The sequence below is a fragment of the Salvelinus sp. IW2-2015 genome, linkage group LG3 (assembly GCF_002910315.2).
Source record: "Salvelinus sp. IW2-2015 linkage group LG3, ASM291031v2, whole genome shotgun sequence".
NCBI lineage: Eukaryota > Metazoa > Chordata > Actinopteri > Salmoniformes > Salmonidae > Salvelinus > Salvelinus sp. IW2-2015.
In genome coordinates this window covers 6,373,711-6,399,967 of record NC_036840.1, presented here as the reverse complement: position 1 = coordinate 6,399,967, position 26,257 = coordinate 6,373,711, and the positions used below count along the sequence as shown (strand labels likewise).

The 26,257-nt window shown below is 44.4% G+C and overlaps 1 protein-coding gene across 5 annotated transcripts in view; it reads right to left on the bottom strand.

Annotated features, from left to right (window-relative positions):
- sfmbt2 (Scm like with four mbt domains 2) overlaps positions 1 to 26,257 on the bottom strand; it is a 47,064-nt gene that overhangs the window by 1,915 nt on the left and 18,892 nt on the right. For 2 of the 5 annotated variants that reach the window (XM_023967045.2, XM_023967060.2), the window contains 16 exons: positions 15,462 to 15,550; positions 13,443 to 13,686; positions 12,154 to 12,251; positions 10,977 to 11,078; positions 10,597 to 10,827; positions 9,862 to 9,988; positions 9,642 to 9,755; positions 9,501 to 9,543; positions 8,764 to 8,831; positions 6,393 to 6,532; positions 5,776 to 5,885; positions 5,485 to 5,660; positions 5,346 to 5,390; positions 5,034 to 5,194; positions 4,422 to 4,694; positions 4,090 to 4,218 (listed from right to left, as the gene is read on the bottom strand). In XM_023967045.2, the coding sequence (XP_023822813.1) occupies positions 4,090 to 4,218; positions 4,422 to 4,694; positions 5,034 to 5,194; positions 5,346 to 5,390; positions 5,485 to 5,660; positions 5,776 to 5,885; positions 6,393 to 6,532; positions 8,764 to 8,831; positions 9,501 to 9,543; positions 9,642 to 9,755; positions 9,862 to 9,988; positions 10,597 to 10,827; positions 10,977 to 11,078; positions 12,154 to 12,251; positions 13,443 to 13,686; positions 15,462 to 15,550 (2,150 nt within the window). Of the gene's footprint in view, positions 1 to 4,089; positions 4,219 to 4,421; positions 4,695 to 5,033; positions 5,195 to 5,345; positions 5,391 to 5,484; positions 5,661 to 5,775; positions 5,886 to 6,392; positions 6,533 to 8,763; positions 8,832 to 9,500; positions 9,544 to 9,641; positions 9,756 to 9,861; positions 9,989 to 10,596; positions 10,828 to 10,976; positions 11,079 to 12,153; positions 12,252 to 13,442; positions 13,687 to 15,461; positions 15,551 to 23,044; positions 23,066 to 26,257 lie in introns of all 5 variants that reach the window. The other 3 variants (XM_023967068.2, XM_023967075.2, XM_023967052.2) reach the window with 2 other exon arrangements.

Here is a 26,257-nt window from a genome sequence, read left to right as displayed (position 1 = left end):
GCCAGTTTAATGGAGTCTGCCACTAGCACAGTCAGTGTAGTCAGCTCAGCTATCCCCATTGAGACCGTGTCTGTTTCTCCACCTAGGTTGGGCAAAACTAAACATGGCGGCGTTTCGCCTTAGCAATCTCACTAGGATAAAGACCTCCTCCATTCCTGCCATTATTGAAAGAGATCGTGATATCTCACATCTCAAAATAGGGCTACWTAATGTTAGATCCCTCACTTCCAAGGCAGTTAGAGGCAATTAACTAATCACTGATCATAATCTTGATGTGATTCGCCTGACTGAAACATGGCGTAAGCCTGATGAATTTACTGTGTTAAATGAGGCCCCTCCTCCTGGTTACACTAGTGACCATATCCCCCGCGCAGCCCGCAAAGGCGGAGGTGTTGCTAATATTTACGATAGCACATTTCAATTTACCCCCCCCCAAAAATGACTGCGTTTTCATCTTTTGAGCTTCTAGTCATGAAATCTATGCAGCCTACTCAATCACTTTTTATAGTTACTGTTTACAGGCTTCCTGGGCCGCATACAGCGTTCCTCACTGAGTTCCCTGAATTCCTATCGGACCTTGTAGTCATGGCAGATAATATTCACATTTTTGGTGACTTTGATATGGAAAAGTCCACAGACCCAATCCAAAAGGCTTTCGCAGCCATCATCGAGTTAGTGGGTTTTGTCCAACATGTCTCCGGACCTACCCACTGCCACATTCATACTCTGGAKCTAGTTAAATATTGTGGATCTTAATGTTTTTCCTCATAATTCTGGACTATTGGACCACATTTTATTACGTTTGCAATCGCAACAAATAATCTGCTCAGACCCCAACCAAGGATTATCAAAAGCCGAGCTATAAATTCTCGGACAACCCAAATATTCTTAGATGCCCTTCCAGACTCCCTCCACCTACCCAAGGATGTCAGAGTACAAAAATCGGTTAACCACCTGAGGAACTAAATTTATCCTTGCGTAATACCCTTGATGCAGTCGCACCCATAAAAACAAAAAACATTTGTCATAAGAAACTAGCTCCCTGGTATACAGAAAATACCCGAGCCCTGAAGCAAGCTTCCAGAAAATTGGAACGGAAATGGCGCTACACCAAACTGGAAGCCTTCCGACTAGCTTTGAAAGACAGTACCGTGCAGTATATCGAAGAGCCCTCACTGCTGCTCGATCATCCTATTTTTCCAACTAAATTGAGGAGTCCAAAAGGTATTTTTGATACTGTCGCAAAGCTAACTAAAAAGCAGCATTCCCCAAGAGAGGATGGCTTTCACTTCAGCAGTGATAAATTCATGAACTTCTTCGATGAAAAGATCATGATCATTAGAAAGAAAATTATGGACTCCTCTTTAAATCTGCGCATTTCTCCAAAGCTCAGTTGTCCTGAGTCTGCACAACACTGCCAGGACTTATGATCAAGGGAGACGCTCAAGTTTTTAAATATTATATCTCTTGACACATTGATGAAAATAGTCATGGCCTCTAAACCAGCAAGCTGCATATTGGACCCTATTCTGTGCTTGGCCCTCCTATGTTGAACATAATAAACTGCTCCCTACCCACCGGATGTGTAGCAAACTCACTAAAAGTGGCAGTAATAAAGCCTCTTGACCCAGAAAATATTTTTAAAAACGAAACATCGTCCTATATCGAATCTCCCATTCCTCTCAAAAAAAATTGAAAAAGCTGTTGCGCAGTAACTCACTGCCTTTCTGAAGACAAACAATGTAAACGAAACGCTTCAGTCTGGTATTAGACCCCATCATAGCACTGAGACTGCACCCGTGAAGGTGGTAAATTACCTTTTAAATCGCGTCAGACCGAGGCTCTGCATCTGTCCTCGTGCTCCTAGATCTTAGTGCTGCTTTTGATACCATCGATCACCACATTCTTTTGGAGAGATTGGAAACCCAAATCGGTCTACACGGACAAGTTCTGGCCTGGTTTAGATATTATCTGTCGGAAAGATATCAGTTTGTGTCTCTGGATGGTTTGTCCTCAGACAAATCAACTGTAAATGTCGGTGTTCCTCAAGGTTCCGTTTTAGGACCACTATTGTTTTCACTATATATTTTACCTCTTGGTGATGTCATTCGAAAACATCATGTCAACTTTCACTGCTATGCGGACGATACACAGCTGTACATTTCAATGAAACATGGTAAAGCCCCAAAATTGCCCTCCCTCAGACATAAGGAAGTGAATGGCGGTAAATGTTTTACTTTTAAACTCGGTCAAAACAGAGATGCTAGTTCTAGGTCCCAAGAAACAAAGAGATATTCTGTTGGATCTGACAATTAATCTTGATGGTTGTACAGTCGTCTCAAATAAAACTGAAGGACCTCGGCGTTACACTGGACCCTGATCTCTCTTTTGACAAACATATCAAGACTGTTTCAAGGAAAACTTTTTTCCATCTTCGTAACATTGCAAAAATCTGAAACTTTGTCCAAAAATGATGCAGAAAAATTAATCCATGCTTGTCACTTCTACAGTAAATTAGACTACTGCAATGCTCTACTTTCCTGCTACCCGGAAATAAACTTCAGTAGGTGCTAAACACGGCTACTAGAATCTTGACTAGAACCAAAAAAATGTGATCATGTTACTCCAGTGCTAGCCTCTCTACACTGGCTTCCTGTTAAGACTAGGGCTGATTTCAAGGTTTTACTGCTAACATACAAAGCATTACATGGGCTTGCTCCTACCCATCTTTTTCCGATTTGGTACTGACGTACATACCTACACGTACGCTAAAGTCACAAGACGCAGGCCTCCTTATTGTCCCTAGAATTTCTAAGTAAACAGCTGGAGACCTGGCTTTCTACTATAGAGCTCCATTTTTATGGAATGGTCTGCCTATCCATGTGAGAGACGCAGACTCTGTCTCGACCTTTAAGTCTTTATTGAAGACTCATCTCTTCAGTAGGTCCTATGATTGAGTGTAGTCTGGCCCAGGGGTGTGAAGATGAACGGAAGGCACTGTTGCGACGAACCACCCTTGGTGTCTCTGCCTGGCCGGTTCCCCTCCCTCTACTGGGATTCTCTGCCTCTAACCCTATTACGGGGGCTGAGTCACTGGCTTACTGGTGCTCTTCCATGCCGTCCCTAGGAGGGGTGCGTCACTTGAGTGGGATGAGTCACTGACGTGATCTTCCTGTCTGGGTTGGCGCCCCACTCGGGTTCGTGCCGTGGGGGAGATCTTCGTGGGCTATACTCGGCCTTGTCTCAGTAGTAGTAAATTGGTGGTTGAAGATATCCCTCTAGTGGTGTGGGGGCTGTGCTTTGGCAAAGTGGGTGGGGTTATGTCCTGCCTGGCTGGCTCTATCCGGGGGTATCGTTGGACGGGGCCACAGTGTCTCCCGACCCCTCCTGTCACAGCCTCCAGTATTTATGCTGCAATAGTTTGTGTCGGGGGATAGGGTCAGTCTGTTATATCTGGAGTATTCCTCCTGTCTTATCCGGTGTCCTGTGTGAATTTAAGTATGTTCCCTCCAATTCTCTCTCCCCCTCTTCTCGGAGGACCTGAGCCCTAGGACCATGCCTCAAGACTACCTGGCCTGATGACTCCGTGCTGTCCTCAGTCCACCTGGTCGTGCCGCTGCTTTAGTTTCAACTGTTCTGCCTGCGGCTATGGAACCCTGACCTGTTCACCGGACGTGCTACCTTGTCCCGGACCTGCTGTTTTCGACTCTCTCTAACTCTGAGTGATCGGCTATGAAAAGCCAACTGACATTTACTCCTGAGGTGCTGACCTGTTGCACCCTCTACAACCACTGTGATTATTATTATTTGACCCTGCTGGTCATCTATGAACGTTTGAACATCTTGGCCATGTTCTGTTATAATCTCCACCCGGCACAGCCAGAAGAGGACTGGCCACCCTCAGAGCCTGGTTCCTCTCTAGGTGTATTCCTAGGTTCCTGCCTTTCTAGGGAGTTTTTCCAAGCCACCKWGCTTCTATGTCTGCATTGCTTGCGGTTTAGGGTTTTAGGCTGGGTTTCTGTATAGCACTTTGTGACATCGGCTGATGTAAAAAGGGCTTTATAAATAAATTTGATTGATAGTGTGTACCTGCTCCTGGAAGATCTTGGCYAGAGCAGCACAGTCAGTGGAGGTGATGAACGTGACCACGTCTTCTACGGACCACTCCAGAGGGTTCCTCTCCAGCACCAGCTGACACTCCGCCTCACTACACTCCACCTGGAGGACCACAGGACACATGGCCACAAAGATCAATCTACATACAGGATCTTTATCGACTTGATATGACAGCCGGACGCCATTCACTGACCATATCTGGGCCACCCGGCCACCAGGGAGCCAAAGAACCCATCAAATACTAAATCACATCTTAATTATTGTGGGTCTGTGTGTGTGTCTCTGCGTGTAGCATTCTCTCTCACCTGCATTTCCTGTCTCTTGGGTGGGTGGTACTTGCTCTCCTGGTTATATGACAGGGACCGAGTGCTCCGCCTCCTGCTTTCAGGACCCTCGCGGCTGCTCGAAGCTACGCCGGTATGGGTGGCCCTGCGTAGCGTCACGGCGCGCCGCGGCCGGCTGTTAGCCACCTCCACAGAGGACGTGTCTGTGTGGTCCTCGCGCGGCTCAGAGCTGGTGCCTTCTTCACTGCCCGACTGCAACATAAGATCATCTTCATCCTCGTCTTCATCACTGTCCTGTAGGGAGTTATAGGGTCAATCTTAGTGCAGTGACAARCAAGTCCATTATATAACAGAGAGAAAGACACACGAAGAGAGAGAGAGGAGAGAGAGCGAGGGAAAGACATGAAAAGAGAGAAGAGACACGCGAGAGAGAGGAGACACGAGAGAGACACAGAGAAAGAAAGAGAGAGAGAGAGACACGGAGAGAAAGACAGACACGAAGAGAGAGCGAGAAAGAAAAGGAAAAAGAGAGGGGGAGGGGAACACAGCCTTCACTCTTATACACAAGAGAAAGAGAGACATGGAGAGAGCGACAGACAGACAGACTGAAATAGAGGGAGAGCTCTGTCAGACCTGTGGTGACCCTGCAGGAGTGTAGTCCACTGCAGACGAGCGCCGTTTCTTCTGGACAAAGATGGCCTTCCTCTTCTTCCTGCGTCGTGTGGGTTTGGCCTCCAGACTCTCCTCTCCTCCAAACGGCTTAGACAGCTTCTTCTTCTTACCGTAGTAATACGCTGGGGACACAACACTCAACACAGTTCATATGGGCTCAATTCTGACGCAGGTTAGCTATTCATTTAAAAGGGGGTTTAATCAAACAAATGGCTGTGTGTATTTTCGTGTGTGTGTGTGTGTGTGTTTTTTGTGACAGACACACAAACTCACACTTGTAGAAAATTACTGTATTTGTTCGCGCACGCACACACCAACCTACAAACATATATGAAGTTGATCTTAGTTCCCATCAACAGAAACCCACACATGAACACACAAGTAGAGTAACCACACACACACACACACTCACTATATTTGGTCTTGGTCTGCATAGAGCAGTTCTCAGGACACTGGTCTGTGACTTGGACGGGGCTGAAGAGGTTGGGACAGCACTGCAGCTTCACACACACTTTYCGACAGAAGTCTGGGATCTGCTCTGCCAGACGCACGATCCGGATGGACGATCGATACGTCTTCCCTTTGTATCTAAGGAGCGGAGAGAAACAGTGTCAGCTGATGTGGCTTGTCTTGTGACTTAAGTTAAAAATGGGTCCTAAATTGTCGCTCCAATCCTGGTCGYGCTCCTCCAGGTGGGACTCACTTGGCTTTGAGGGTCTCCTCGTGGCAGTCCCAGTGCTGCTCTTCTACATCCTGTAGTTCCCTCAGGACACGCCCAGGCTTGTAGGCCGCATTGATCAACATGCTCAGCACCTGCACAGGGACACACAGGAGAACACACTTTCTTTAAAAAAAAACATTGTCATTTTTTTTCTCCCTAGTTGTGAAGTGAAGTTTTTTTACCTTTATTTAACTAGGCAAGTCAGTTAAGAACAAAAACCAGTAGAACACAAACACACGAACCCTCAAACACACTCAAATGAGCAAGGACACACATTCACACACTCTCACTAGGGGGTATCTAGGGAAATTAAAGGCTGTTTTTGCTGAGTTACTGTGTGTGTGTGTGTGTGTGTGTGTGTATAAACAGAAATGACTGACAGAGCACATTAAACTGAAGCTGCTGCTGAGAGACCGCAGGTGGTTAACAAGACATTTCCTTCTCTCCTCCCTCCCTCCCTCTCCAGTCCTTTAATTAGGCATATGCCTCTCCACCTCCTCCAGAGTCTGTTGTTAGTTTTTCTGACCCCATAGGACTCTGGCCAACAGTCGTGGGAATAGATTTGGATGCAACCAGTATGTTGATGTTTCTCTACTTACCTCTTTGAGGACCAGAGTGCATTTCCCCGGCCCTACAGCCTGTGGCAGCTCAGCGATGCGCCCCTTGTTTAGGTAAGGGCCAGAGAAACAGCGGTGGTTCACATAGATCCTGGAACAACAGTATCTCCCATTGGCTGAGCCTGGGGAGGAGAGAGAGAAGCATCATGGGACATCAGACAATCCTCCAATGACATACAGGTATAAGATTGTCAGGCAGCCTATCAAGTTCAATCTCTTGATAGTGAAAAAAATAATTGGACTTCCAAATAGTCTATCAGAATTGAGCTGTGTTTAGACAGGCAGCCCAATTCTGATAGGTTTTCTTACTAATTGGCCTTTTGACCGATCAGATCAGCTCTGAAAAAGATCTGATGTAAAAAGATCTGATGTGACTGTTCAAAAGACAAATGAGTGGAAAAAAGATCAGAATTGGGCTGCCTGTGTAAAAGCAGCCTAACYCTTACATTATGAATGACTTGTTCTAAAACTCCACTGGCTTGTTAATGAGGCTTGTATTAGAGGTGTGCTGCACATAACAATGTAGTGTGACGCCACACCTCAGTTTACACTTTGTTACTCATACACCTGGAATTGCACAGCTCCGGTTGAATAGTAATTAGACAAATGATAAATATGCATGAGCGGAACTTAGAAGGACACGCGTCTCTTATGGACATAATGCTGATGCACCTCCCCACACACACAATAAACAGAACATTGGCCCACAAACACACACCCTTAAAAAATAAACAGAACATTGGCCGTGTAAAATGTTGAGAGGAACAAACTAAGAGAAGTGTTATATTGATTCATATGTAGAAGTTTGTTAGAACGCTACACTTTTCTGAGACAAGCTGTGAGGTACCAACCGTGATTGTGAAGAGCAACTGTTAGACAGACGAATGTTGTTTGCTCATCAATATGAATCTGCTTTGAAACAGGTGTGGCTAACGCGCACACACACACACACACACCCACACTCTCTGTTTACAGGGCTTTTCCATGTTAATCATTAATCTCATTTTCATTAATAGCTGTAAATAAATCATCACATACAGTTGAAGTCGGAAGTTTACATAGACCTTAGCCAAATATATTTAAACTCAGTTTTTCACAATTCCTGACATTTAATCCCAGTAAAAATTCCCTGTTTTAGGTCAGTTAGGATCACCACTTTATTTTAAGAATGTGAAATGTCAGAATAATAGTAGAGAAAATMATTTATTTCAGCTTTTATTTATTTCATTTGCGAACAAGCTTTAACTTCCTGACTGATGTCTTGAAATGTTGSTTCAATATATCCACATKATTTTCCTTCCTCATGACGCCATCTATTTTATGAAGTGCACCAGTCRCTCCTGCAAGCAAAGCACCCCCACAACATGATGCTGCCACCCCCGTGCTTCACGGTTGGGATGGTGTTCTTCGGCTTGCAAGCATTCCCCTTTATCCTCCAAAACATAATGATGGTCATCATGGCCAAAAATTCTGTTTTTGTTTCATCAGACCAGAGGACATTTCTCCAAAAAGTATGATCTTTATCCCCATGTGCAGTTGCAAACCGTAGTCTGGCTTTTTTTATGGCGGTTTTGGAGCAGTGGCTTCTTCCTTGCTGAGCGGCTTTCAGGTTATGTCAATATAGGACTCGTTTTACTGTGGATATAGATACTTTTGTACCCGTTTCCTCCAGCATCTTCACAAGGTCATTTGCTGTTGTTTCTGGGATTGATTTGCACTTTTCGCACCAAAGTACGTTCATCTCTAGGAGACAGAATGCGTCTCCTTCCTGAGCGTTACGACGGCTGCGTGGTCCCATGGTGTTTATACTTGCGTACTATTGTTTGTAACAGATGAACGTGGTACCTTCAGGCGTTTGAAATTGCTCCCAAGGATGAACCAGACTTGTAGGGGTCTACAATTTTTTTCTGAGGTCTTGGCTGATTTCTTTTGATTTTCCCATTATGTCAAGCAAAGAGGCACTGAGTTTAAAGGTAGGCCTTGAAATACATCCACAGGTACACCTCCAATTGACTCAAATAATGTCAATTAGCCTATCAGAAGCTTCTAAAGCCATGACATAATTTTCTGGAATTTTCCAAGCTATTTAAAGGACAGTCAACTTAGTGTAAGTGACTTCTGTCACCACTGGAATTGTGATACAGTGAATTATAAGTGAAATAATCTGTCTGTAAACAATTGTTGGAAAAATTACTTGCGTCATGCACAAAGTAGATGTCCTAACGACTTGCCAAACTAATAATTTGTTAACAAGACATTTGTGGAGTGGTTGAAAAACGAGTTGTAATGACTCCAACCTAAGTGTATGTAAACTTCCGACTTCAACTGTATTTGAATTATGAATCGTGTTTACCTGTATCCATGGCAACGGGCTCACAGAGGTTGAGAGGGATTGTCTCCACGGGTTGTGGCGGAGCCAACCTACAGACGGAATATCAATCAATCCATGAACCAATCAATCAATCAAGTGAACAGCCAAGCCATCCAATCATTCAATCAACGATACAGCTATTTAAGACCCAGTCCGATTTAGCTTAGTGTGATACATGTGCTTCCCTTAACACAACTGAACAACAACGGAATGAGGGATTATTGATGAATGAGTCCCTTGGGTGAGAGATATGGTAAAAGAGGTTAGACGAGAGAGGTTGACAAAGTGTTACTGAAAGCCTCATATGTCGTCTCTGAACGACCACTACCCTGATCCTTCAGAGCTGCGTTTCCCAGCCGCGACTGAAACATGTCATTTGTCAATATAATAAATCTGTCCGCTGAAGAAAAAAAATGGCAATTTCCAAGTGAACAGCTAGCTACTGTTCCGGGGGGAAGGCTATGGTTTGAGAGAGAGGGGCCTTGAGGCTTTTTAAGGGTATCTACTTGAGTGTGTTCTCCATCTAGGAGGTTGTATTGTAAAGTATAGGCCATGCATTTCTGTGGCTGCTGAAATGGCTTGGCAATGAATTGATTTGTTTTTAGAGTGGAATAGCAATCTGTGTGATGGAACTGTTAAAGTGCTGGATGGGGCTTTTAAAAAAGGGAACGGAACAGTGAGGGTGGTTCTCTGTAGTTTTGGAGCATCAGCGAACTTACTGCTTCTCTGGCTGGACGACGGCTATCTTCTTCTGCTGCTGGCCTGCAATCAACACAAAATAATAGGGTTTGCACTGTGTGTGTGTGTGTGTGTGTGCGTGCGCGTGTGTGAGAGAGAGCGAGAGATGCGGGGATACTTACAGACAGGCTTCAGTGGAGGAGTCAAGAGGTAAGCATTGGTCTCACACCATCCTACAGGAAAGATGTCCATGGACTCCACATCCACAATACATTCAGGGACGGACTTAGGCAGGCCTGGAGAGGGACAAAAGAGCATGGGTTAAGACAGCTGTCTACAGACACACACACACACACACACACACACACACACACACACACACACCACACACACAGGTCTCACCTTCCAGTCTGAGCCACAGCAGGCGACCCCTGACCTGTGTGATCTGAGCCACACACACCTCGGTGGGCCTGACAGGGTTAACGGCCTCCAGCCACATGTCTTTAGCGAAGCCTCGGCTCTGCCACGCCTACACACACAGACAGKCAGCCAGCCAATGGGATAAACAGTAGACATAACAATGGATCTTTCTGACAAGACTTAAGCCACACACATTGTCTGTATAATCGTTCATTTAAAAAGGTGCAATATGCAGAAATCGCTCAACCATTTCCTGGTTGCTAAAATTCTAATAGTTCACCTAATTTCATTTTGTGACAAAACAAGCAGTCATTGTGTACAGAATCATTGTACCATCTAAACCATTGTGAAATATATTTTCCATAACCCAAAATAGTCTTTTCAGCTGTTTAAAGCTGGTGTAAAAAAATGAAAGCTGTAAACACCAGTGCACATAGAACAGACCCAGGGCTTCTTAGACTTGCTTTCAATGATAATGACAGATCTATGACTGACATTTCTATGCGAATTTGGTCGGGTCGTCTAAAAAGTGACATAATGCAGCTTTAAGGGGGGTGGGCACAGGGACGACAAGATGGAGGAAGAGAGGGGAGGAGAGGGATGAGAGAAGGATGAGGACAGTGGGGAGAAGAGGCATGGAGAGAGGGAAGAGGAGAGGGATGGAGAGAGAAGGATGAGGCGAGGAACTGAAGGAGGAAGGATGCGAAAGTATCTTACGTCGGGGAAGCATGCGTCGGGGGCGGTCTCAGTCCCGCTCTGTTTCAGGTAGTCCGCCCAATCAAAGTCCTGGCTCAGGTAGCCCCTGGGCCGCTCTAGACCAATCCCGTTCTTCAGACACCACTGGACGGGGAGGATGCCCGGCGACTCAGAATGGCACACCAGGGACAGGGGTGTGGCCTCTTGAGTGAGGTCATCCACTGTGACCTGGAAGTAGTGCTCATTGTAGACCTACAGAGAGCCATTATTACCATGGCTGCATTAACACATCAAACACTTTTAAGGGTATGGCTAGGTTTGATACTGTTTGATGGGGTTTGATACTGTTTGATGGGGTTTGATAGAGTTGGCTAAGGTTTGAGATGGTCAGGTAGGCCCACCTGTGTGACAGATACAGGACAGATGTGGAACGGTTCCGACGGAGACACCATCTCCAGCTTCATCCCCGCCCGGAAGGAGTGCTTGGTCAAGTCTGCATGGTCCTGAAACAACCGGGTCACCGTGGAAAACACGCACGTCTTTTAATGGTCACTGCAAACAGGCTTTCTTAACAAACACTAAGCAGTGGGACTAGGCTATAACATGAAAATGTTATTACTTTGAAATTATTGACTAGTCTGCTCAACCGCCCAAATATGCTCCGAGTTAGATCAAATAATGCCTATGTGAGTCTAACTAATTGTCTGTGACAGGTGTGTTTGACCTATAGGGACAAATAGAGCTAGCTAGCGTGGCCCTTTGAAACCCACTGCCACCGAGGCCATCAGACAGGTCCAGCCAGATCACTTTCGTCTGTACGACAGGTACACACCCAGACTTAAGAGGGGCGTGGGAAAGACAGCAGCTTATCGCCACACACATACACACACTATAAAACACCCACACAGTAAACACAACCACACAAGAAAACACAACCACAAAATAAAACACACCCACACAATAAAACACACCCACAGATAGGAGAGGTGTCTGAGCCACGTAGCATAAACATTTTACAGTGACATTGTAGTTAATTAGCAGACGCTCTTATCCAGAGTGACTTACAGTTGGTGCACTRATCTTAAGATAGCTAGGTGAGACAACACATCACAGTTGTAGCAAGTACATTTTCCCTCAACAAAGTAGTTACTTGCAAAAGTCAGTGCTTTTGTTTACCATGGGATTTATTTATGATACTCTTTAAAGTATCATAACAAAAAAATACGTTTTTTTTTTTTTTTTTTTTCGGGAGATGTGCAGTGACTCCGCTGTCCTGACATTAGGGGGAAGCTTGTTTGACCATTGGGGAGCCAGGACAGAGAAGAGTTTTGACTGGGTTGAGTGGAATCTGATAACAACATGATATCGTCTGTTAAATGTCTGATCGTTACTCAGGGGTTTGACTACATTGATTAAGTGAGTATTTGATTTGTGTAACTGTTGAACAACCAGCCCCACATGGCCTGATAGCACACGCAGTAAGAACGGTCGAACCTGCACAAGAGTACACATGAAGTCGGTTGTGTGTAGAAGCACTTCCTGTGTCACAGGGCTACTTCCTGTGTGGCTGACCCTCACCTTAAACACCTCCAGGGGCAGTGGGTTCTGCTGGGCCTCGCTCCGCGCCGCCTCCAGGGCCTCCTGCCACTCGAGGGCGCTCTTCAGGCCACGCAACTCTGAGACGAGCGAGAGATGACAGTCAGAATATGACTCTCTGAAACTCAGCATCAAATTAAAGACCTTACAAATCTCTCCCAACTGTTTATTTAAAGGGATATATTCAGCAATGGCTCACAAAACTACCTTTAACTTCCTTCAAACTGCATGCAGACATAAAAATGGTGTCCATGGGTTCATCGGACTCTGGGTTAGTGGAAAGGGCTTCATTGCCTACATCTCACACTATCCCTTTAAGAAAACCTCTCCCAGTGTTTCCCAAATGTCTTTTTGTTTTTATATCAGATGCCATTTAAAGGAATACGTCTTACAACCACATGACCCTCCCCTTCCCACTCTTGACAAACTGGCTTAAATGGAGCTACAGCTGAGACTGGATACACTGATATGGATTTCTATTGATCATTTGGAGAGGACATTTCTAAAGTTTGGTGGAGTTCCATTTTATGTTCAAACAGTCGACCGGTATATGTATGTCTGAAGGAACACATGTGTGTCATTGCAAGTGTGAGTGTGTTGCTATGATTGTGATATTGCGTGTGTCGCGTTCTATGGAAAGGTATTTTTTGACAAAYTCATCAGTTCTGTAGAAGTTGAAACTGAAAGATCTCGAATATGAACAGAAGCCAACATGTTGAGTCATTCAGAGAGACAGACAGAGACAGAGAGACAGACACAGAGAAAGAGACACAGCGAGACAGAGAGAAAGACAGCGAGACAGAGAGAAAGACAGCGAGACAGAGAGAAAGACAGCGAGACAGAGCGAGAGACAGCGAGAGACAGCGAGACAGAGCGAGAGACAGAGCGAGAGACAGCGAGACAGAGCGAGAGACACAGAGCGAGACAGACAGAGCGAGACAGACAGAGCGAGACAGACAGACCGAGACAGACAGACCGAGAGAGACAGACAGACCGAGAGAGACAGACCGAGAGAGACAGACCGAGAGAGACGGTGGTTTATGATATTGAACAGAGAGAAGGGAAACTCCCAACTACTCTGAAAGGTGTAAAACAGTCATAATGGGATATGATTCATAACTAACCCTTAATAATATGTAAATCCAAAAGAGTTGGAGAGTCCTGGAAAATTGCAGGTTTTTGTTTCAGCCCAGCACTTAAAACTACCACTACTACAGCTMAATGTGACCCAGAGCCCCTACCTCCATGCAGCTATGACCCCTCACCCTTACCTGCTGGGGGCTCCAGTGACAGACGGTTCTCCTGAGCCCAGCCCAGTGGGCGGAGCCTCACGTCGAGGTAGAACAGCCAGGTGTCGTGGGCGTCGTCTTGGAGACCCACATGGCGCAGGCGGAGCCTCCCACCAACGTTCTGGGCGACGCGGACAGCCCAGTAGAGGGAGGGGTCAGTYAGGTCCCGTACCTCCATCACCGAACCCTCCACAATCAGATCCACTGTGTTCTTCCCCCTCAGAGGCTAGAGAGAAGGATGGGAAGATGGAGAGGAGAAGAGYGAATTGATGGAAAGTATTTAAATCTGTGTGTACAGTGCCTTCAGAAAGTATTCACACCCCTTGACTTTTTCCACATTTTGTTGTGTTGTAGCCTGAATTTAAAATGGATGGTGTCCCCCAGGGCTCAGTTCTAGGCCCTCTCCTCTTCTCTCTATACACCAAGCCACTGGGCTCTGTCATATCCTCACATGATCTCTCTTATCATTGCTATGCGAATGACACTCAACTACTTTTCTCCTTCCTCCCCTTTCTGACAACCAGGTGGCGACATGTATCTCTGCGTGCCTGGCAGATATCTTAGCTTGGATGTCGGCCCACCACCTCAAGCTCAACCTCAACTAGACGGAGCTGCTCTTCCTACTGGGGAAAGCCTGCCGGCTGAAAGACCTCTCCATCACAGTTCTCAACTGCAGTGTCGCCCTCCCAGAGAGTCCAAAGAACCTTGGCGTGACCCTGGACAACACCCTGTCGTTCTCTGAAAACATCAAAGCAATGACTCCATCCTGCAGGTTCATGCTCTACAATATACGTAGAGTATGACCCTACCACACGCAGGAAGCTGCGCAGATCCTAATCTAGGCACTTGTCATCTCCCCAAACTCTCCCATGTCATCCTGCTCCTTCGCACACTCCATTGGCTTCAGGTCGAAGCTAGCATCGACTACAAGACCATGGTGCTTACCTACGGAGCAGCAAGAGGAACTACCCCTCCCTAACTTCAGGCTATGCTCAAATCCTACACACCCCAACCCGAGCACTCCTTTCTGCCACCTCTGGTCTCTTGGCCATCCCACCCCTACGGGAGGGCAGCTCCAGCTCAGTCCAGTCCAAGCTCTTCCAGAGCCAGCATCCCCCTAAAGTTAGGACAGCTGAAACTGAAAGTCCCTGCCCATCTTCTGAAAGCACCTGAAACCCTACCTCTTCAAAGAATATCTTTAAAAAGAAACAGAATAGAGCTAAGCACAGGCAAAATCCTAGAGGAAAACCTGGTTCAGTCTGCTTTCCAACAGAAACTGGGAGACAAATTCACCTTTCAGCAGGACAATAACCTAAAATACAAGGCCAAATATACATTGGAGTTTCTTACCAAGACGACATTGAATGTTCCTGAGTTGCCTAGTTACAGTTTTGTCTTAAATCGGCTTGAAAATCTAAGGCAAGACTTGAAAGTGGCTGTCTCGCAATGATCAACAACCAACTTGACAGAGCTTGAAGAATTTTTAAAAGAATAATGTGGAAAATTTGTCAAATCCAGGTGTGTAAAGCGCTTAGAGACTTACCCAGAAAGGCTCACAGCTGTAATCACTGCCAAAGGTGATTCTAACATGTATTGACTCGTGAATAATTATGTGAATGAGATATTTCTGTATTTCATTTTCAATACATTTGCTAATATTTCTGAAATCCTATTTTCCCTTAGTCARTGTGGGGTATTGTGTGTAGATGGTTGAGAACAAAAATAAATGTAATCCATTTTTGAATTCAGGCTGTAAGACAACACAATATGGAATAAGTCAAGGGGTATGAATTCTTTGACTGCACTGCATGTGTGATTTCCTCTTTGAGAGGGAACTGGTATTATCTGGGGTGAAACTTCAGCTTAACATACAGAGCTCAACAGATTAGCTAAAGCTCTAWAATGTGTTGATGGTTAATACACGGGTGTCACCTACGCATACACAGTCTCATTATCTCTCCATCTCGTTCTCCGTCACACTCCCACCGAGACAGTACTCACCCCTTCCAGTAGGTTTGCTGGTGCGGTCCGTGAGCCAGTCAAGTCCTGGATGAGAAAATCTGTCCAGTCACTGTACTTCTCCTTGATGGCTACAAGACAGAACAGAGGGAGAGATAGACGGTCAAATATACTGTGCTGTGCTAGCAAAACTATACATGACAATGRATTTACATATATTAGCACCAGGCTAAGCAATGAACAACAGCGGAAAACAGTTAGATTCAGAGCAGTCCACATAAACAGGTGTTGAGAGATACAATGGGAGCATGGTAGAAAAAGGCAGGCATGAACGAACACACACACACACACACACGTTTCACCCTCTCCAGAGCCATTTAAACGGTTGGTTCCCGCTCATTTGCATAGGACATGTTTGTTTACTCCACTTTCTGTTACCCACAGTGCAACAGTAGTGATGTTTAATTCATGGTGCATCGTGGGTCTTGATTTTACTTTGACTCCACGCTGACTAGTGACTTCCCACAGGCGTACACAGGTCTACCAAAGCCAGCACAGTATGAAGATTGGCAGAAACTGCTACTCCAATAGAAATCCCCGAAACACACTTCTAGGTGATGTCATGGCGACATTAGCTAAACTCACGCGTAGAAACACTTCATCGGGTTTAACGGTCGTCTCACACCGGACTGCGTATGTGCTGGCCGTCAAATCAAAGGCACTTCTTCGATATAAAGTTGTTTTTGACTCAAATTAAAATGTTTCAGTTTGTCACTTTCACGAGGTTGGAGAAATAACATGTTAAACTACTGAAGACATTGGCTCGAATCGAGGTTGTGCTTTTAGATTTCAAGAAAATGAACACTTAAGGCAGGTGCGTCAGACTCAAATCTGCGCAAGGGCCATATTGAAAAAAAACTCCCAATGATTTTGCAGGCCAGACACTGTCATTTGGCATGCAGCACGTTGGCAGTGCTTGCTGCGACTTGTAGTGCAGCGCATCGCGAGCGGTATGGAAGCGGGCCAAAATGAATTGACAACCCAAGTCATTACGCAGGCCTCGTGTTTGACACATCATTTTTCACTTCACTCACTGACTTCTCAAACCCCAAAAACCGGCCTGGTCGGTTTCGCAATTGTTGTTCGGGAAGTCTCGCGATGTTTAGAGGCTCTGTGGTTTACAAACTCTGTGGTCCTACTAAATCACACACACAAATAGAGTAATCTATTTTTAAGTGATGAGTTATCCACCCCTCTCCAAAGACTTCTACATCTAATGCTCTAGGTTTACAGTCACCAATTGGACACAAAGATTCTGAGAATATCTGACTCAATGGGGCATGGTGAGATGAGTCACAGTAGAATGACTAGTGGCCAGCAGTAGCCTAGATCATGGAGGATTACACCGCTATCTGTTATTAAGCCACGCCACACTTAGAAAACAAATAGAATAATTCATTCCTATGGGAGAGAACAGAGGTATTTTCCCCTCATTTTATATTCTCTCATTAGTATATTCTTCTGAAGCCAGATTTAGAGAAACAGTGAATTCATTTTCCTACAAACAAATCACTGTCTCGGGACATAGCCGATCCTTTTTTCCATACATGGTGCAAATAATGTCTCTCTGCCCCAGTGCATCTCTCCACACCACCCCTGGTTAATAATAGTGTTTTTCCCACACACACACACACACACACACACACTCACAGTGCTCCTGTTGATCTCCGGTGTGCAGAAATAGATCAACTATTTTTATAGATCCTCCTAGATTAGTCATCAAGCCATTTAGAATAGGCCACAGAGCAGAATGCAGGCTGCTGCTTCGGCATCTGAACTTCTGCCCATCCCCCTCTCCCTCCCTCCCTCTCTTTTCTACCTCCTCGGCTCCCTCCGGTCCAGAGTGTAGTTACAGTACTAGTTTGCATGTAAATTATATTTTTTGCTTCCTTTGCCCATCCTCCAGGCGATAGACACTGAGGCAAATCCTGACTTCCACAAAACAATAACTGCATAATTTACTTTGAAGAGAACCCCCTCTCCCCTTTTCTATCTTTCGTCTTCTCCCCTCCCCCAATCCTCTCCTCTCGTCTCCTAGCTTTTGCTATACTGGGAGACATCCAAACAAATATCCAACATCCAAAAAAAACATCTGATTTGCATATCCAACAACAAGCCATTGTGTAAACAGACAGTGAAGGCTAATTCAAAAGCGTATTTAAGAGAATCAAAGCGATTATTAAAAGAACAAGTCTGGCCTGTATCATGGCAGGGAGGGATGTTTTCATCTGTGATCACAGCAGTACAGCAGATTCTAATCAGGGCTAATGGGACCAAATTAGACGATTTATTCTCAGTCTCACACAGTGCTTATCTAGTCATTATTATTACAGTGGTATTGTAAACCACACGGAGATACAATGTCTATCTACCAAGTCTTCTGGGGGTTCTGTAAGACTGAATTAATGGTAGAACCACAGACCCTATATCAGGGCTTAATATCTACCAGTAACAATCTAATGATCTACTGCTAGTACATAAGTACCCCATTGGTTAACCAGGTGGGTTGGCGACAACAAACMACCTTTTAGAAAAATGCCAAAATACTCAAAGTAGAAAGACAAAATCAACAGCAGAGATACAGGTGCATGTTATTTATAGTCAGAACTGTAGCTCAATAGTCACTGAATGACAGCCAACAGGATAGACAGGCTAAATCATGTATAGGCGGGTTTTTTTTACGACAAGGGAGACACCCTAGCTAGTGATGTTAATGTACAGCCATGTTGATGAGAAGTCAGGAGTGAATAAGAGACAGCCATGAAATATGAATTAACTCAGATGTGTTCACAGTAAGTCCGGTGAATTTACTGTCCGGTGAATTTTCTTAACCCCTTACGTCCCGGGGTTAAGAGCGTGTGTGAGAAGTGTGTGTAGGTGGGGTGGGGCGTTTGTAAATGGCCGCTATAATGACGTGCATGGCTAAACCTAATATCACCTGGGCTAGGTAGAGAACAAGACTGGCCCACACTAAATACATCCAGCAGTAGTTATATAATCATTATGAAAATGGACAAAAGCAAATGAGATTGGAAGATGGGACTACACCCATCTACACTATACTACACACCAAGTAAATACAAAGCMGTTGCAAATCAGGTGGTGGAGATGGGGACGATGGGTCATTTGGGTATCAAATCAGTCCTGGCCTGCTCTTTCTGAGTGCCTTGTGTAGTTGGCTTGTTTTTGACCAGGTTGATGCGAGTGTGTAGACCTTCCTGCCAACTAAGGATTCATTCATGCACTATTAAGGACAGAGGCAGGTCAAGAGTGTTCACACACACAGAGCTGTGAAGTAGGCCTGAGCCTCATCTCAGCGCCTCCTCTCTAGCAGGTCCTGGCAGGAAGGAGTGAGTCTGGTGAATGCATTATGCAAATGACCTCTGTGGGGTTCTGAGAGGAGCGCTGTTATCACATGACTAAACTTGTGATACCTTCAAAGCTCCTGACACAAACCCACACAGGAACGCAAACAAACATGCACACACGCACACACACGCACACAGGGCTCGCAGATGCAGCCAAACATTTTGCTGTGGGAAACTTGAAATATTGTTACAATTCACATTTTTTCACTGCAATACTGATCTCTGTTTATTACCTATGCATAGTTACTTTAACTCTACCTACATGTACATATTACCTCGACTAACCGGTGCCCCCGCACATTGACTCTGTACCAGTACCCCCTGTAGATAGCCTCGCTACTGTTCTTTTACTGCTGCTCTTTAATTATTTCACTTATTTCTCTTAACTGCATTGTTGGTTAAGGGCTTGTAAGTAAGCATTTCACTGTAAGGTGTATTCAGCGCGTGACACATAAAATTCAATTTGAAACAAGACAGGCTGAAGCCCCCCCTGTCACTCTACAGGGAGGCAGCAGACAGTTTCTCCACGCCGTGACTGCTTCTCTCAGCATGTCACTCAACAGATTGTTCCAAAACAACAATGCTGCTTTCCACATTGCTTCTAAATATGAATTTTCTCTATTATAATAATAGTTTGTGAATCTTGCCAGTTAGTCTGAAGGAAACTCATCACTAATGCCACCTTTACTTAAAATGRACTAGCTAGGGCAAAGCAAACATTAGCTTTAATACAGGTTGCTACCAGTGTCGGTATAGATCAGCATGTTGATCAGCATGTTGTTTGTTCAAGGGCATGTTCTGAATCACATAGCCTATTCTAAWAAAGGTAGGMMRGTYGATCAGAAAACCAGTCAGTATCTGGTGTSACCAACATTTGCCTCATGCAGTGCAAAACATCTCCTTCGCATAGAGTTGATCAGGCTGTTGATCTTCAATGACAGAAGTTGCTGGATATTTGCGGGGACTGAAACACGCTGTCGTACGAGTTGATCCAGAGCATCCCAAACATGCTCAATGGGTGACATGTCTGGTGAGTATGCAGGCCATGGAAGAACTGGGACATTTTCAGCTTTCAGGAATTGTGTACAGATCCTTGCGACTTGGGGCCGTGCATGATCATGCTGGAACATGAGGTGATGGCGGCGGATGAATGGCTAGACAATGGGACTCAGGATCTCGTCACGGTATCTCGGTGCATTCAAATTGCCATAATGCCATCGATAAAATGTCCGTAGCTTATGCCTTCCCATACCATAACCCCACCGCCACCATGGACCACTCTGTTCACAACGTTGACATCAGCAAACCGCTTGCCCAGCTGAAACCAGTGGCCATCGAAGGTGAGCATTTACCAACTGAAGTAGGTTACGACACCAAACTGCAGTCAGGTCAAGACCCCGGTGAGGACGACGACCATTTAGATTAGCTCCCCTGAGACAGTTTGTGCAGAAATTCTTCGGTTGTGCAAACCCACAGTTTCATCAGCTGTCTGGGTGGCTGGTCTCAGACGATACCACAGGTGAAGAAGCCGGATGGGGAGGTCCTAGGCTTGCATGGTTACACGTGGTCTGCGGTTGTGAGACCGGTTGGACGTTTATCTAAAATGATGTTGGAGTTGGCTTATAGTAGAGAAATGAACATTATATTCTCTGGCAACAGCTCTTGTGGTCATTGCTGCAATCAACAGGCCAATTGCATGATCCCTCAAAACTTGAGACATCTGTGGTATCTGTGGCATTGTGTGCACATTTAAGAGTGGTGCTTCTAACTTTAAGTTAGGTGCACCAGTGCTACCAATTAAAAATATAAAATGTAGAGCCCCCCCCACACACACACACAGGTAATTCTGGAGTAGGAATCCTGGTGAATTCTGAGAATGTGTCGTAGAATGTGCCGAGCAGGCAGAGTATCAGCAGTGTCTAGACAAGCTAAGATTCTAGGCTGAGACACCTGCTGTCTAGTGGAAGATTGTCTGAGAGAGTTTAATTCTGGTAATACACACTTGTGGAACAGGAAGGTGATATGCACATCCTAAACTTGAGAATACCGTTGCTAGGATAAAAATAAATAAATGGGTCATTCTTGAATTGTGGTGGTAAATGCTGTCGCTTGACTTTGGCACCATTTAAAAACGATTTAACATGACAAATAATGCATTTGATGTTTTATTTAACTGTTATTTATTAAGAAAACATGCACTCAGTGCCCAGTCTTTTTAGGTACACCACCCCATTCACATAAATGGTTCGCTCCTACAGACAGTGAGTCACGTGGATGTGGCTTGCTATATAAAGCAGGCAGACAGGCATCGAGGCATTCAGTTACTGTTCGATTGAACGTTAGAATGGGAATAACTAGTGACCTAAGCGACTGAGCGTGGTATGATCGTCTGTGCCAGGCGCACCGGTTCTAGGCTCTCAGAAACGGCCGGCCTCCTGGGCTTTTCACGCACGACTTTGTCTAAGGTTTACCGAGAATGGTGCGACAAACCAAAAACATCCCGTCAGGGGCAGTCCTGTGGGCATCAGCTCGCTGATGAGAGAGGTCGAAGGAGAACGGCAAGAATGGTGCAAGCTAACAGGCGGGCCACAAACAGGCAAATAACGGCGTAGTACAACAGTGGAATGCACAACTCGTCAGTCCTCGTCACGGATGGGCTATTTCAGCAGACCACACCGGGTTCCACTCCTATCAGCTAAAAACAAGAAGCAGCTTCCGTGGGCATGCAATCCCGGTCCCTGTTGCGTCATGCTGATGGCAGAGTCAGGATTTGGCGTAAGCAGCATGAGTAAAAGTAAAGATACCTTAATAGAAAATGACTCAAGTGAAAGTCACTCAGTAAAATCCTACTTGAGTATAAGTATAAAAGTATTTGGTTTTAAATATACTTAAGTATCAAAAGTAAATGTAATTGCTAAAATATATACTAAGTAAAAGTATAAATAATTTCATATTCCTTATATTAAGAAAACCAGACGGTAAAAATTACATTATTTTCTTTAGAAATGTAGTAATGTAAAAGTTGTCAAAAATATAAATAGCAAAGTAATGTACTGATACGAAAGAAAACTACTGAAGTAGTACTTTAAAGTATTTTTGCTTAAGTACTTTACACCACTGACAGACACACACGTTCTAAAGTTATATTCTGAACTCTGGCCCCCTTCATCTCTCTCTTCTCCTCCCCAGTTAAAACAGAGCCTATAAACAACAGCGAGATTGACTACCATAGAATGTGTGTGTATGTAGGTATTTTATACTGCAACACATCTATTTGTATGCATTGTAGAAACTACTGGGGGCTAGCAAATTAGTTTGTCCCACTGGTGATGTGTAGAGGTGTAGTGACATGGTTTGGCGATTTAGATAGATAAGCCTATTATTTTGAATAATGAACCAAATTATTTAATATAGTGTATAGATCAACTAGTATAATGTGTGTCCATGAGCATTCTCTCCCGTGGCAAACTGTTATCGGAGGACAGGTCTATATGAAAGAAACTTATTAGCATATCACACCGTTAGAATGTCATACATTTGAGGATTCCATTAATACTTTGGGGTGTCTAAATCCAAAGTGTCACTTGGTGTTAGTTAATTTAAATGAAAGGAAATAACATGAGTAAAATGATTAATCATATCACAGTAAAAAAAAAATTAAGGCTTGATGACCATTTGTGGCCTCCATTTTAAAAAATCCTAATTTACCCAAGAAGGTATACTTGATGTTACCAAAATGTCATGCCCAAATGCCACTGTAATTCAAGAACCCCCCTAATACAGATAGAAGTGACATCTTTCCCTCCAAAATAATAGGTGGGGGAGAGGTGCAGAAATGGGGAAATACAAAGGTGCATGCAGAAAGACAGAGGGTGGGGGGGTATACGAGTCAAACAAACTCTGAGGCAACTTCCTGTAAGCTGAGAGGAAGGAGGAGAAGGAAGCACACATGCAATGCTGAGAAGGTTAGTGATATGCAGAATCCTTGGGACGTCCCTACCCTAAGCCTAACCCCTAACCTACCCTTAATCTAACCATAAACAAAACCCTAGCTAACCCTAACAACCGCTTTAAATGTCAACTTCAATTGGGTGACGGAGTTGGACGCCCCAAGGATCCCATTTAGACTTTTCCTTGCTGAGAAGAGCCAGCAGGCAGGCAGGCGAGTTAGTCAGGAAGACTGATAGGGCTGCTTACCTTTTCTTAGGTAAACGTTATCTGAGAAACAAAAAGAAATAAAAAGGTAACTGTAACATAGAAACACACACACACACACACGCAGGAATGCATATACGCATACACACACTTTGCTTGGCCTGATGCAAGAGGCTTGATGACAAATAGAAATGAAGAGGAGAATCACTCATTTGAGTCACTAAGTATAAAGGAGAAAACAAGAGGAAAGGTTGCCCAAATGTAATCTAATATTACCTTCTCCGCTTAGTGAAAGACACTACAGCCTTCCACTCCCCACCTGATCCTGTTCTGCAAATACATGAGGTCTACCAGCCCTATTCACTGAGCCGCATACAGTAACTAGCAAACACGCATACAGTCACACCAACAGTCTGTGTCCACCTCTCATGCAAACCCTTATTATAGACAAACCCATAAACGCAAAATCTCTTGAGTCAAATCTAAACGAGAGTGTTTGTGTGCGTGCTATGGTGTGTGTCAACTACCCAGTCCCTTGGGTGTCATCTAACCCACTAAACATGCATGGTTATTACATGCATGGTCCATTTCATTGCCATTCAGTCCCTTCAACCCATCAGCTCTCTGCCAACACGGAGATACTCTATGTGTCTCTTGTGGCCACTCATGCTCCAGTGTATGTGTTAAAAGGTCAATTAAAGCTACATAAAAATCTAGCACATTTTATCCCCCGCTGCTGCAGTTTCTATAGGTCTTTTATTATTATTATTATATATATATATATATATATATTTTTTACACGGTCTTATTTGTACCCCGGAGCGAGATTTGCCACCAGGTAAAGATTGCGATGTGAAAAAAGTCAGGTAGAAGCAAATTCAGCTATAGTCTCCTTAACAAAAAAAAAACACTCCCAAAAATCTACATAAATACATCAAAGCTCTGTTATGGAGGGTGAGTCATGTGGATGAGATGATCCGGTGTGAAAATGCCTCTTCTAGAACGGCCGCTGAAAGGAGGATCGGATGCTAAATTACAGATGCTAAATTATAGATGGGATTTATTTTTGACACGCTTTGGAAGGGGTGAAACAGAAGGATCAGGGGGTGGAAGGGAGAACGTCAGGTTAGCTAGAGCATTAGAGGTGGAGAAAGGGTGACTTTCTGTATTTAGCGTGGCTAATATTACATGAGGTTAAATTGAGTGTGTGTGTGTGTGTGTTCAACAAACTAAACAAGCTAAATAAACAATCACTTTATGAGCAACCTTCGTGTTCATCCAAGTCTACCTTGAATTAAAGTTGCTGAATGTATTTGGGTGTTAGTTGTGTGTTTCTGTGGGGAGGTTTGACTGGACAGTGCAGTCAGCTGTTATGTGTTGGCTGACTAGGCAGAATGAGCTCACTCTCTTATTGACACATGGGCTGGGCCAGGGCAGGGCAGGGTAGAGTGTCATAACAGGCTGAGACTGTGTGTGTGTGTGTGTGTGTCTTGGGACAGGGTGCACTGTCGGTCTGTGTGAAGAGGTTTTATTGGGGTCTCTACAAGCTACAGGTGTTGTATTATACTAGGAGGTCAGGTAAAGTCCAGCTACAGGTGTTGTATTATACTAGGAGGTCAGGTAAAGTCCAGCTACAGGTGTTGTATTATACTAGAAGGTCAGGTAAAGACCAGCTACAGGTGTTGTATTATTCTAGGAGGTCAGGTAAAGTCCAGCTACAGGTGTTGTATTATTTGTATTATACAAGGAGGTAGGTAAGTCAGCTCGGTGTTGTATTATACAGGAGGGCAGGTAATGTCAGCTACAGTGTTTTGATTATACGGCGGAGGTTAGCACAGGTTGTTTTGTATATAAGAGAGGTCAGGTAAAGTCCAGCTACGGGTGTTGTATTATACTAGGAGGTCAGGTAAAGTCAGCTACAGGTGTTGTATTATACTGGAGGTCAGGTAAAGTCAGCTACAGGTGTTGTATTATACTAGGAGGTAGGTAAATCTCAGCTACAGGTGTAATATTAGGTAAGGCAGGTAAGTCCAGTAGGTTTTGTATTTACTAGGAGGCAGGTAAAGTAGCTACAGGTGTTGTATTATACTAGGAGATCAGGTAAGTCCAGTACAGGTGTTTGTATTATACTAGGAGGTCAGGTAAAGTCAGCTACAGGTGTTGTATTATACTAGGAGGTCAGGTAAAGTCGCTACAGGTGTTGTATTATACTAGGAGGCTAAGGTAAGTAAGCTACAGGTGTTGTATTATACGCGGAGGTCAGAAAGTGTCAGCTACAGGTGTTGTATTATACTAGGAGGTCAGTAAAAGTCAGCTACGGGTGTTGTATTTACTAGGAGGTCAGGTAAAGTCCAGCTACAGTGTTGATTATACTGAGGTAGGTATTCAGCTCGGTGTTGTATTATATAGGAGGAAGGTAAATTCCAGCTAGGTGTTTGTATAATACTAGAAGCCAGGTAAAGTCAGCTACGGGTGTTGTATTATACTAGGAGGCAGGTAAAGTCCAGCTACAGGTGTTGTATTATACTAGGAGCTAGTACAGCGCTACGGGTTTGTATTATACTAGGAGGTCAGGTAAATCAGCTACGGTGTTGCATTATACTGGAGGTCGTAATTCCACGTGAGGTTGTTGCATTATTTTAGGAGGTCAGGTAAGTCCAGCTACAGGTGTTGTATTATACAAGGAGCAGGTAAAGTCCAGCTACGGGTGTTGTATTATACTAGGAGGGCAGGTAAGGTCCTCTAAACAAGGTGTTGTATAACTAGAGGAATCAGCAGCTACGGAGTTGTATTAACTAGGAGTCAGGTAAATCCAGCTACGGTGTTGCATTATACTAGGAGGTCAGGTAAAGTCCAGCTACAGGTGTGTATATACTAGGAGGTCAGGTAAAGTCCAGCTACAGGTGTTGTATTATACTAGGAGGTCAGGTAAATCAGCTACAGGTGTTGCATTATACTAGGAGGTCAGGTAAAGTCCAGCTACAGGTGTTGTATTATACTAGGAGGTCAGGTAAGTCCAGCACAGGTTTTGTATTATACTAGGAGGTCAGGTAAATCCAGCTACAGGTGTTGTAAATTATAGGAGGTCAGGTAAAGTCCAGCTACAGGTATGTATATAGCGGAGGTCAGTAAAGTCCAGCTAAGGAGTGTATTTACTAGAGGTCAGGAAAGTCCAGCTACGGGTGTTGTATATATACTAGGAGGGCAGGTAAGTCCAGCTACAGGTGTTGTATTTACTAGGAGGTCAGGTAAAGT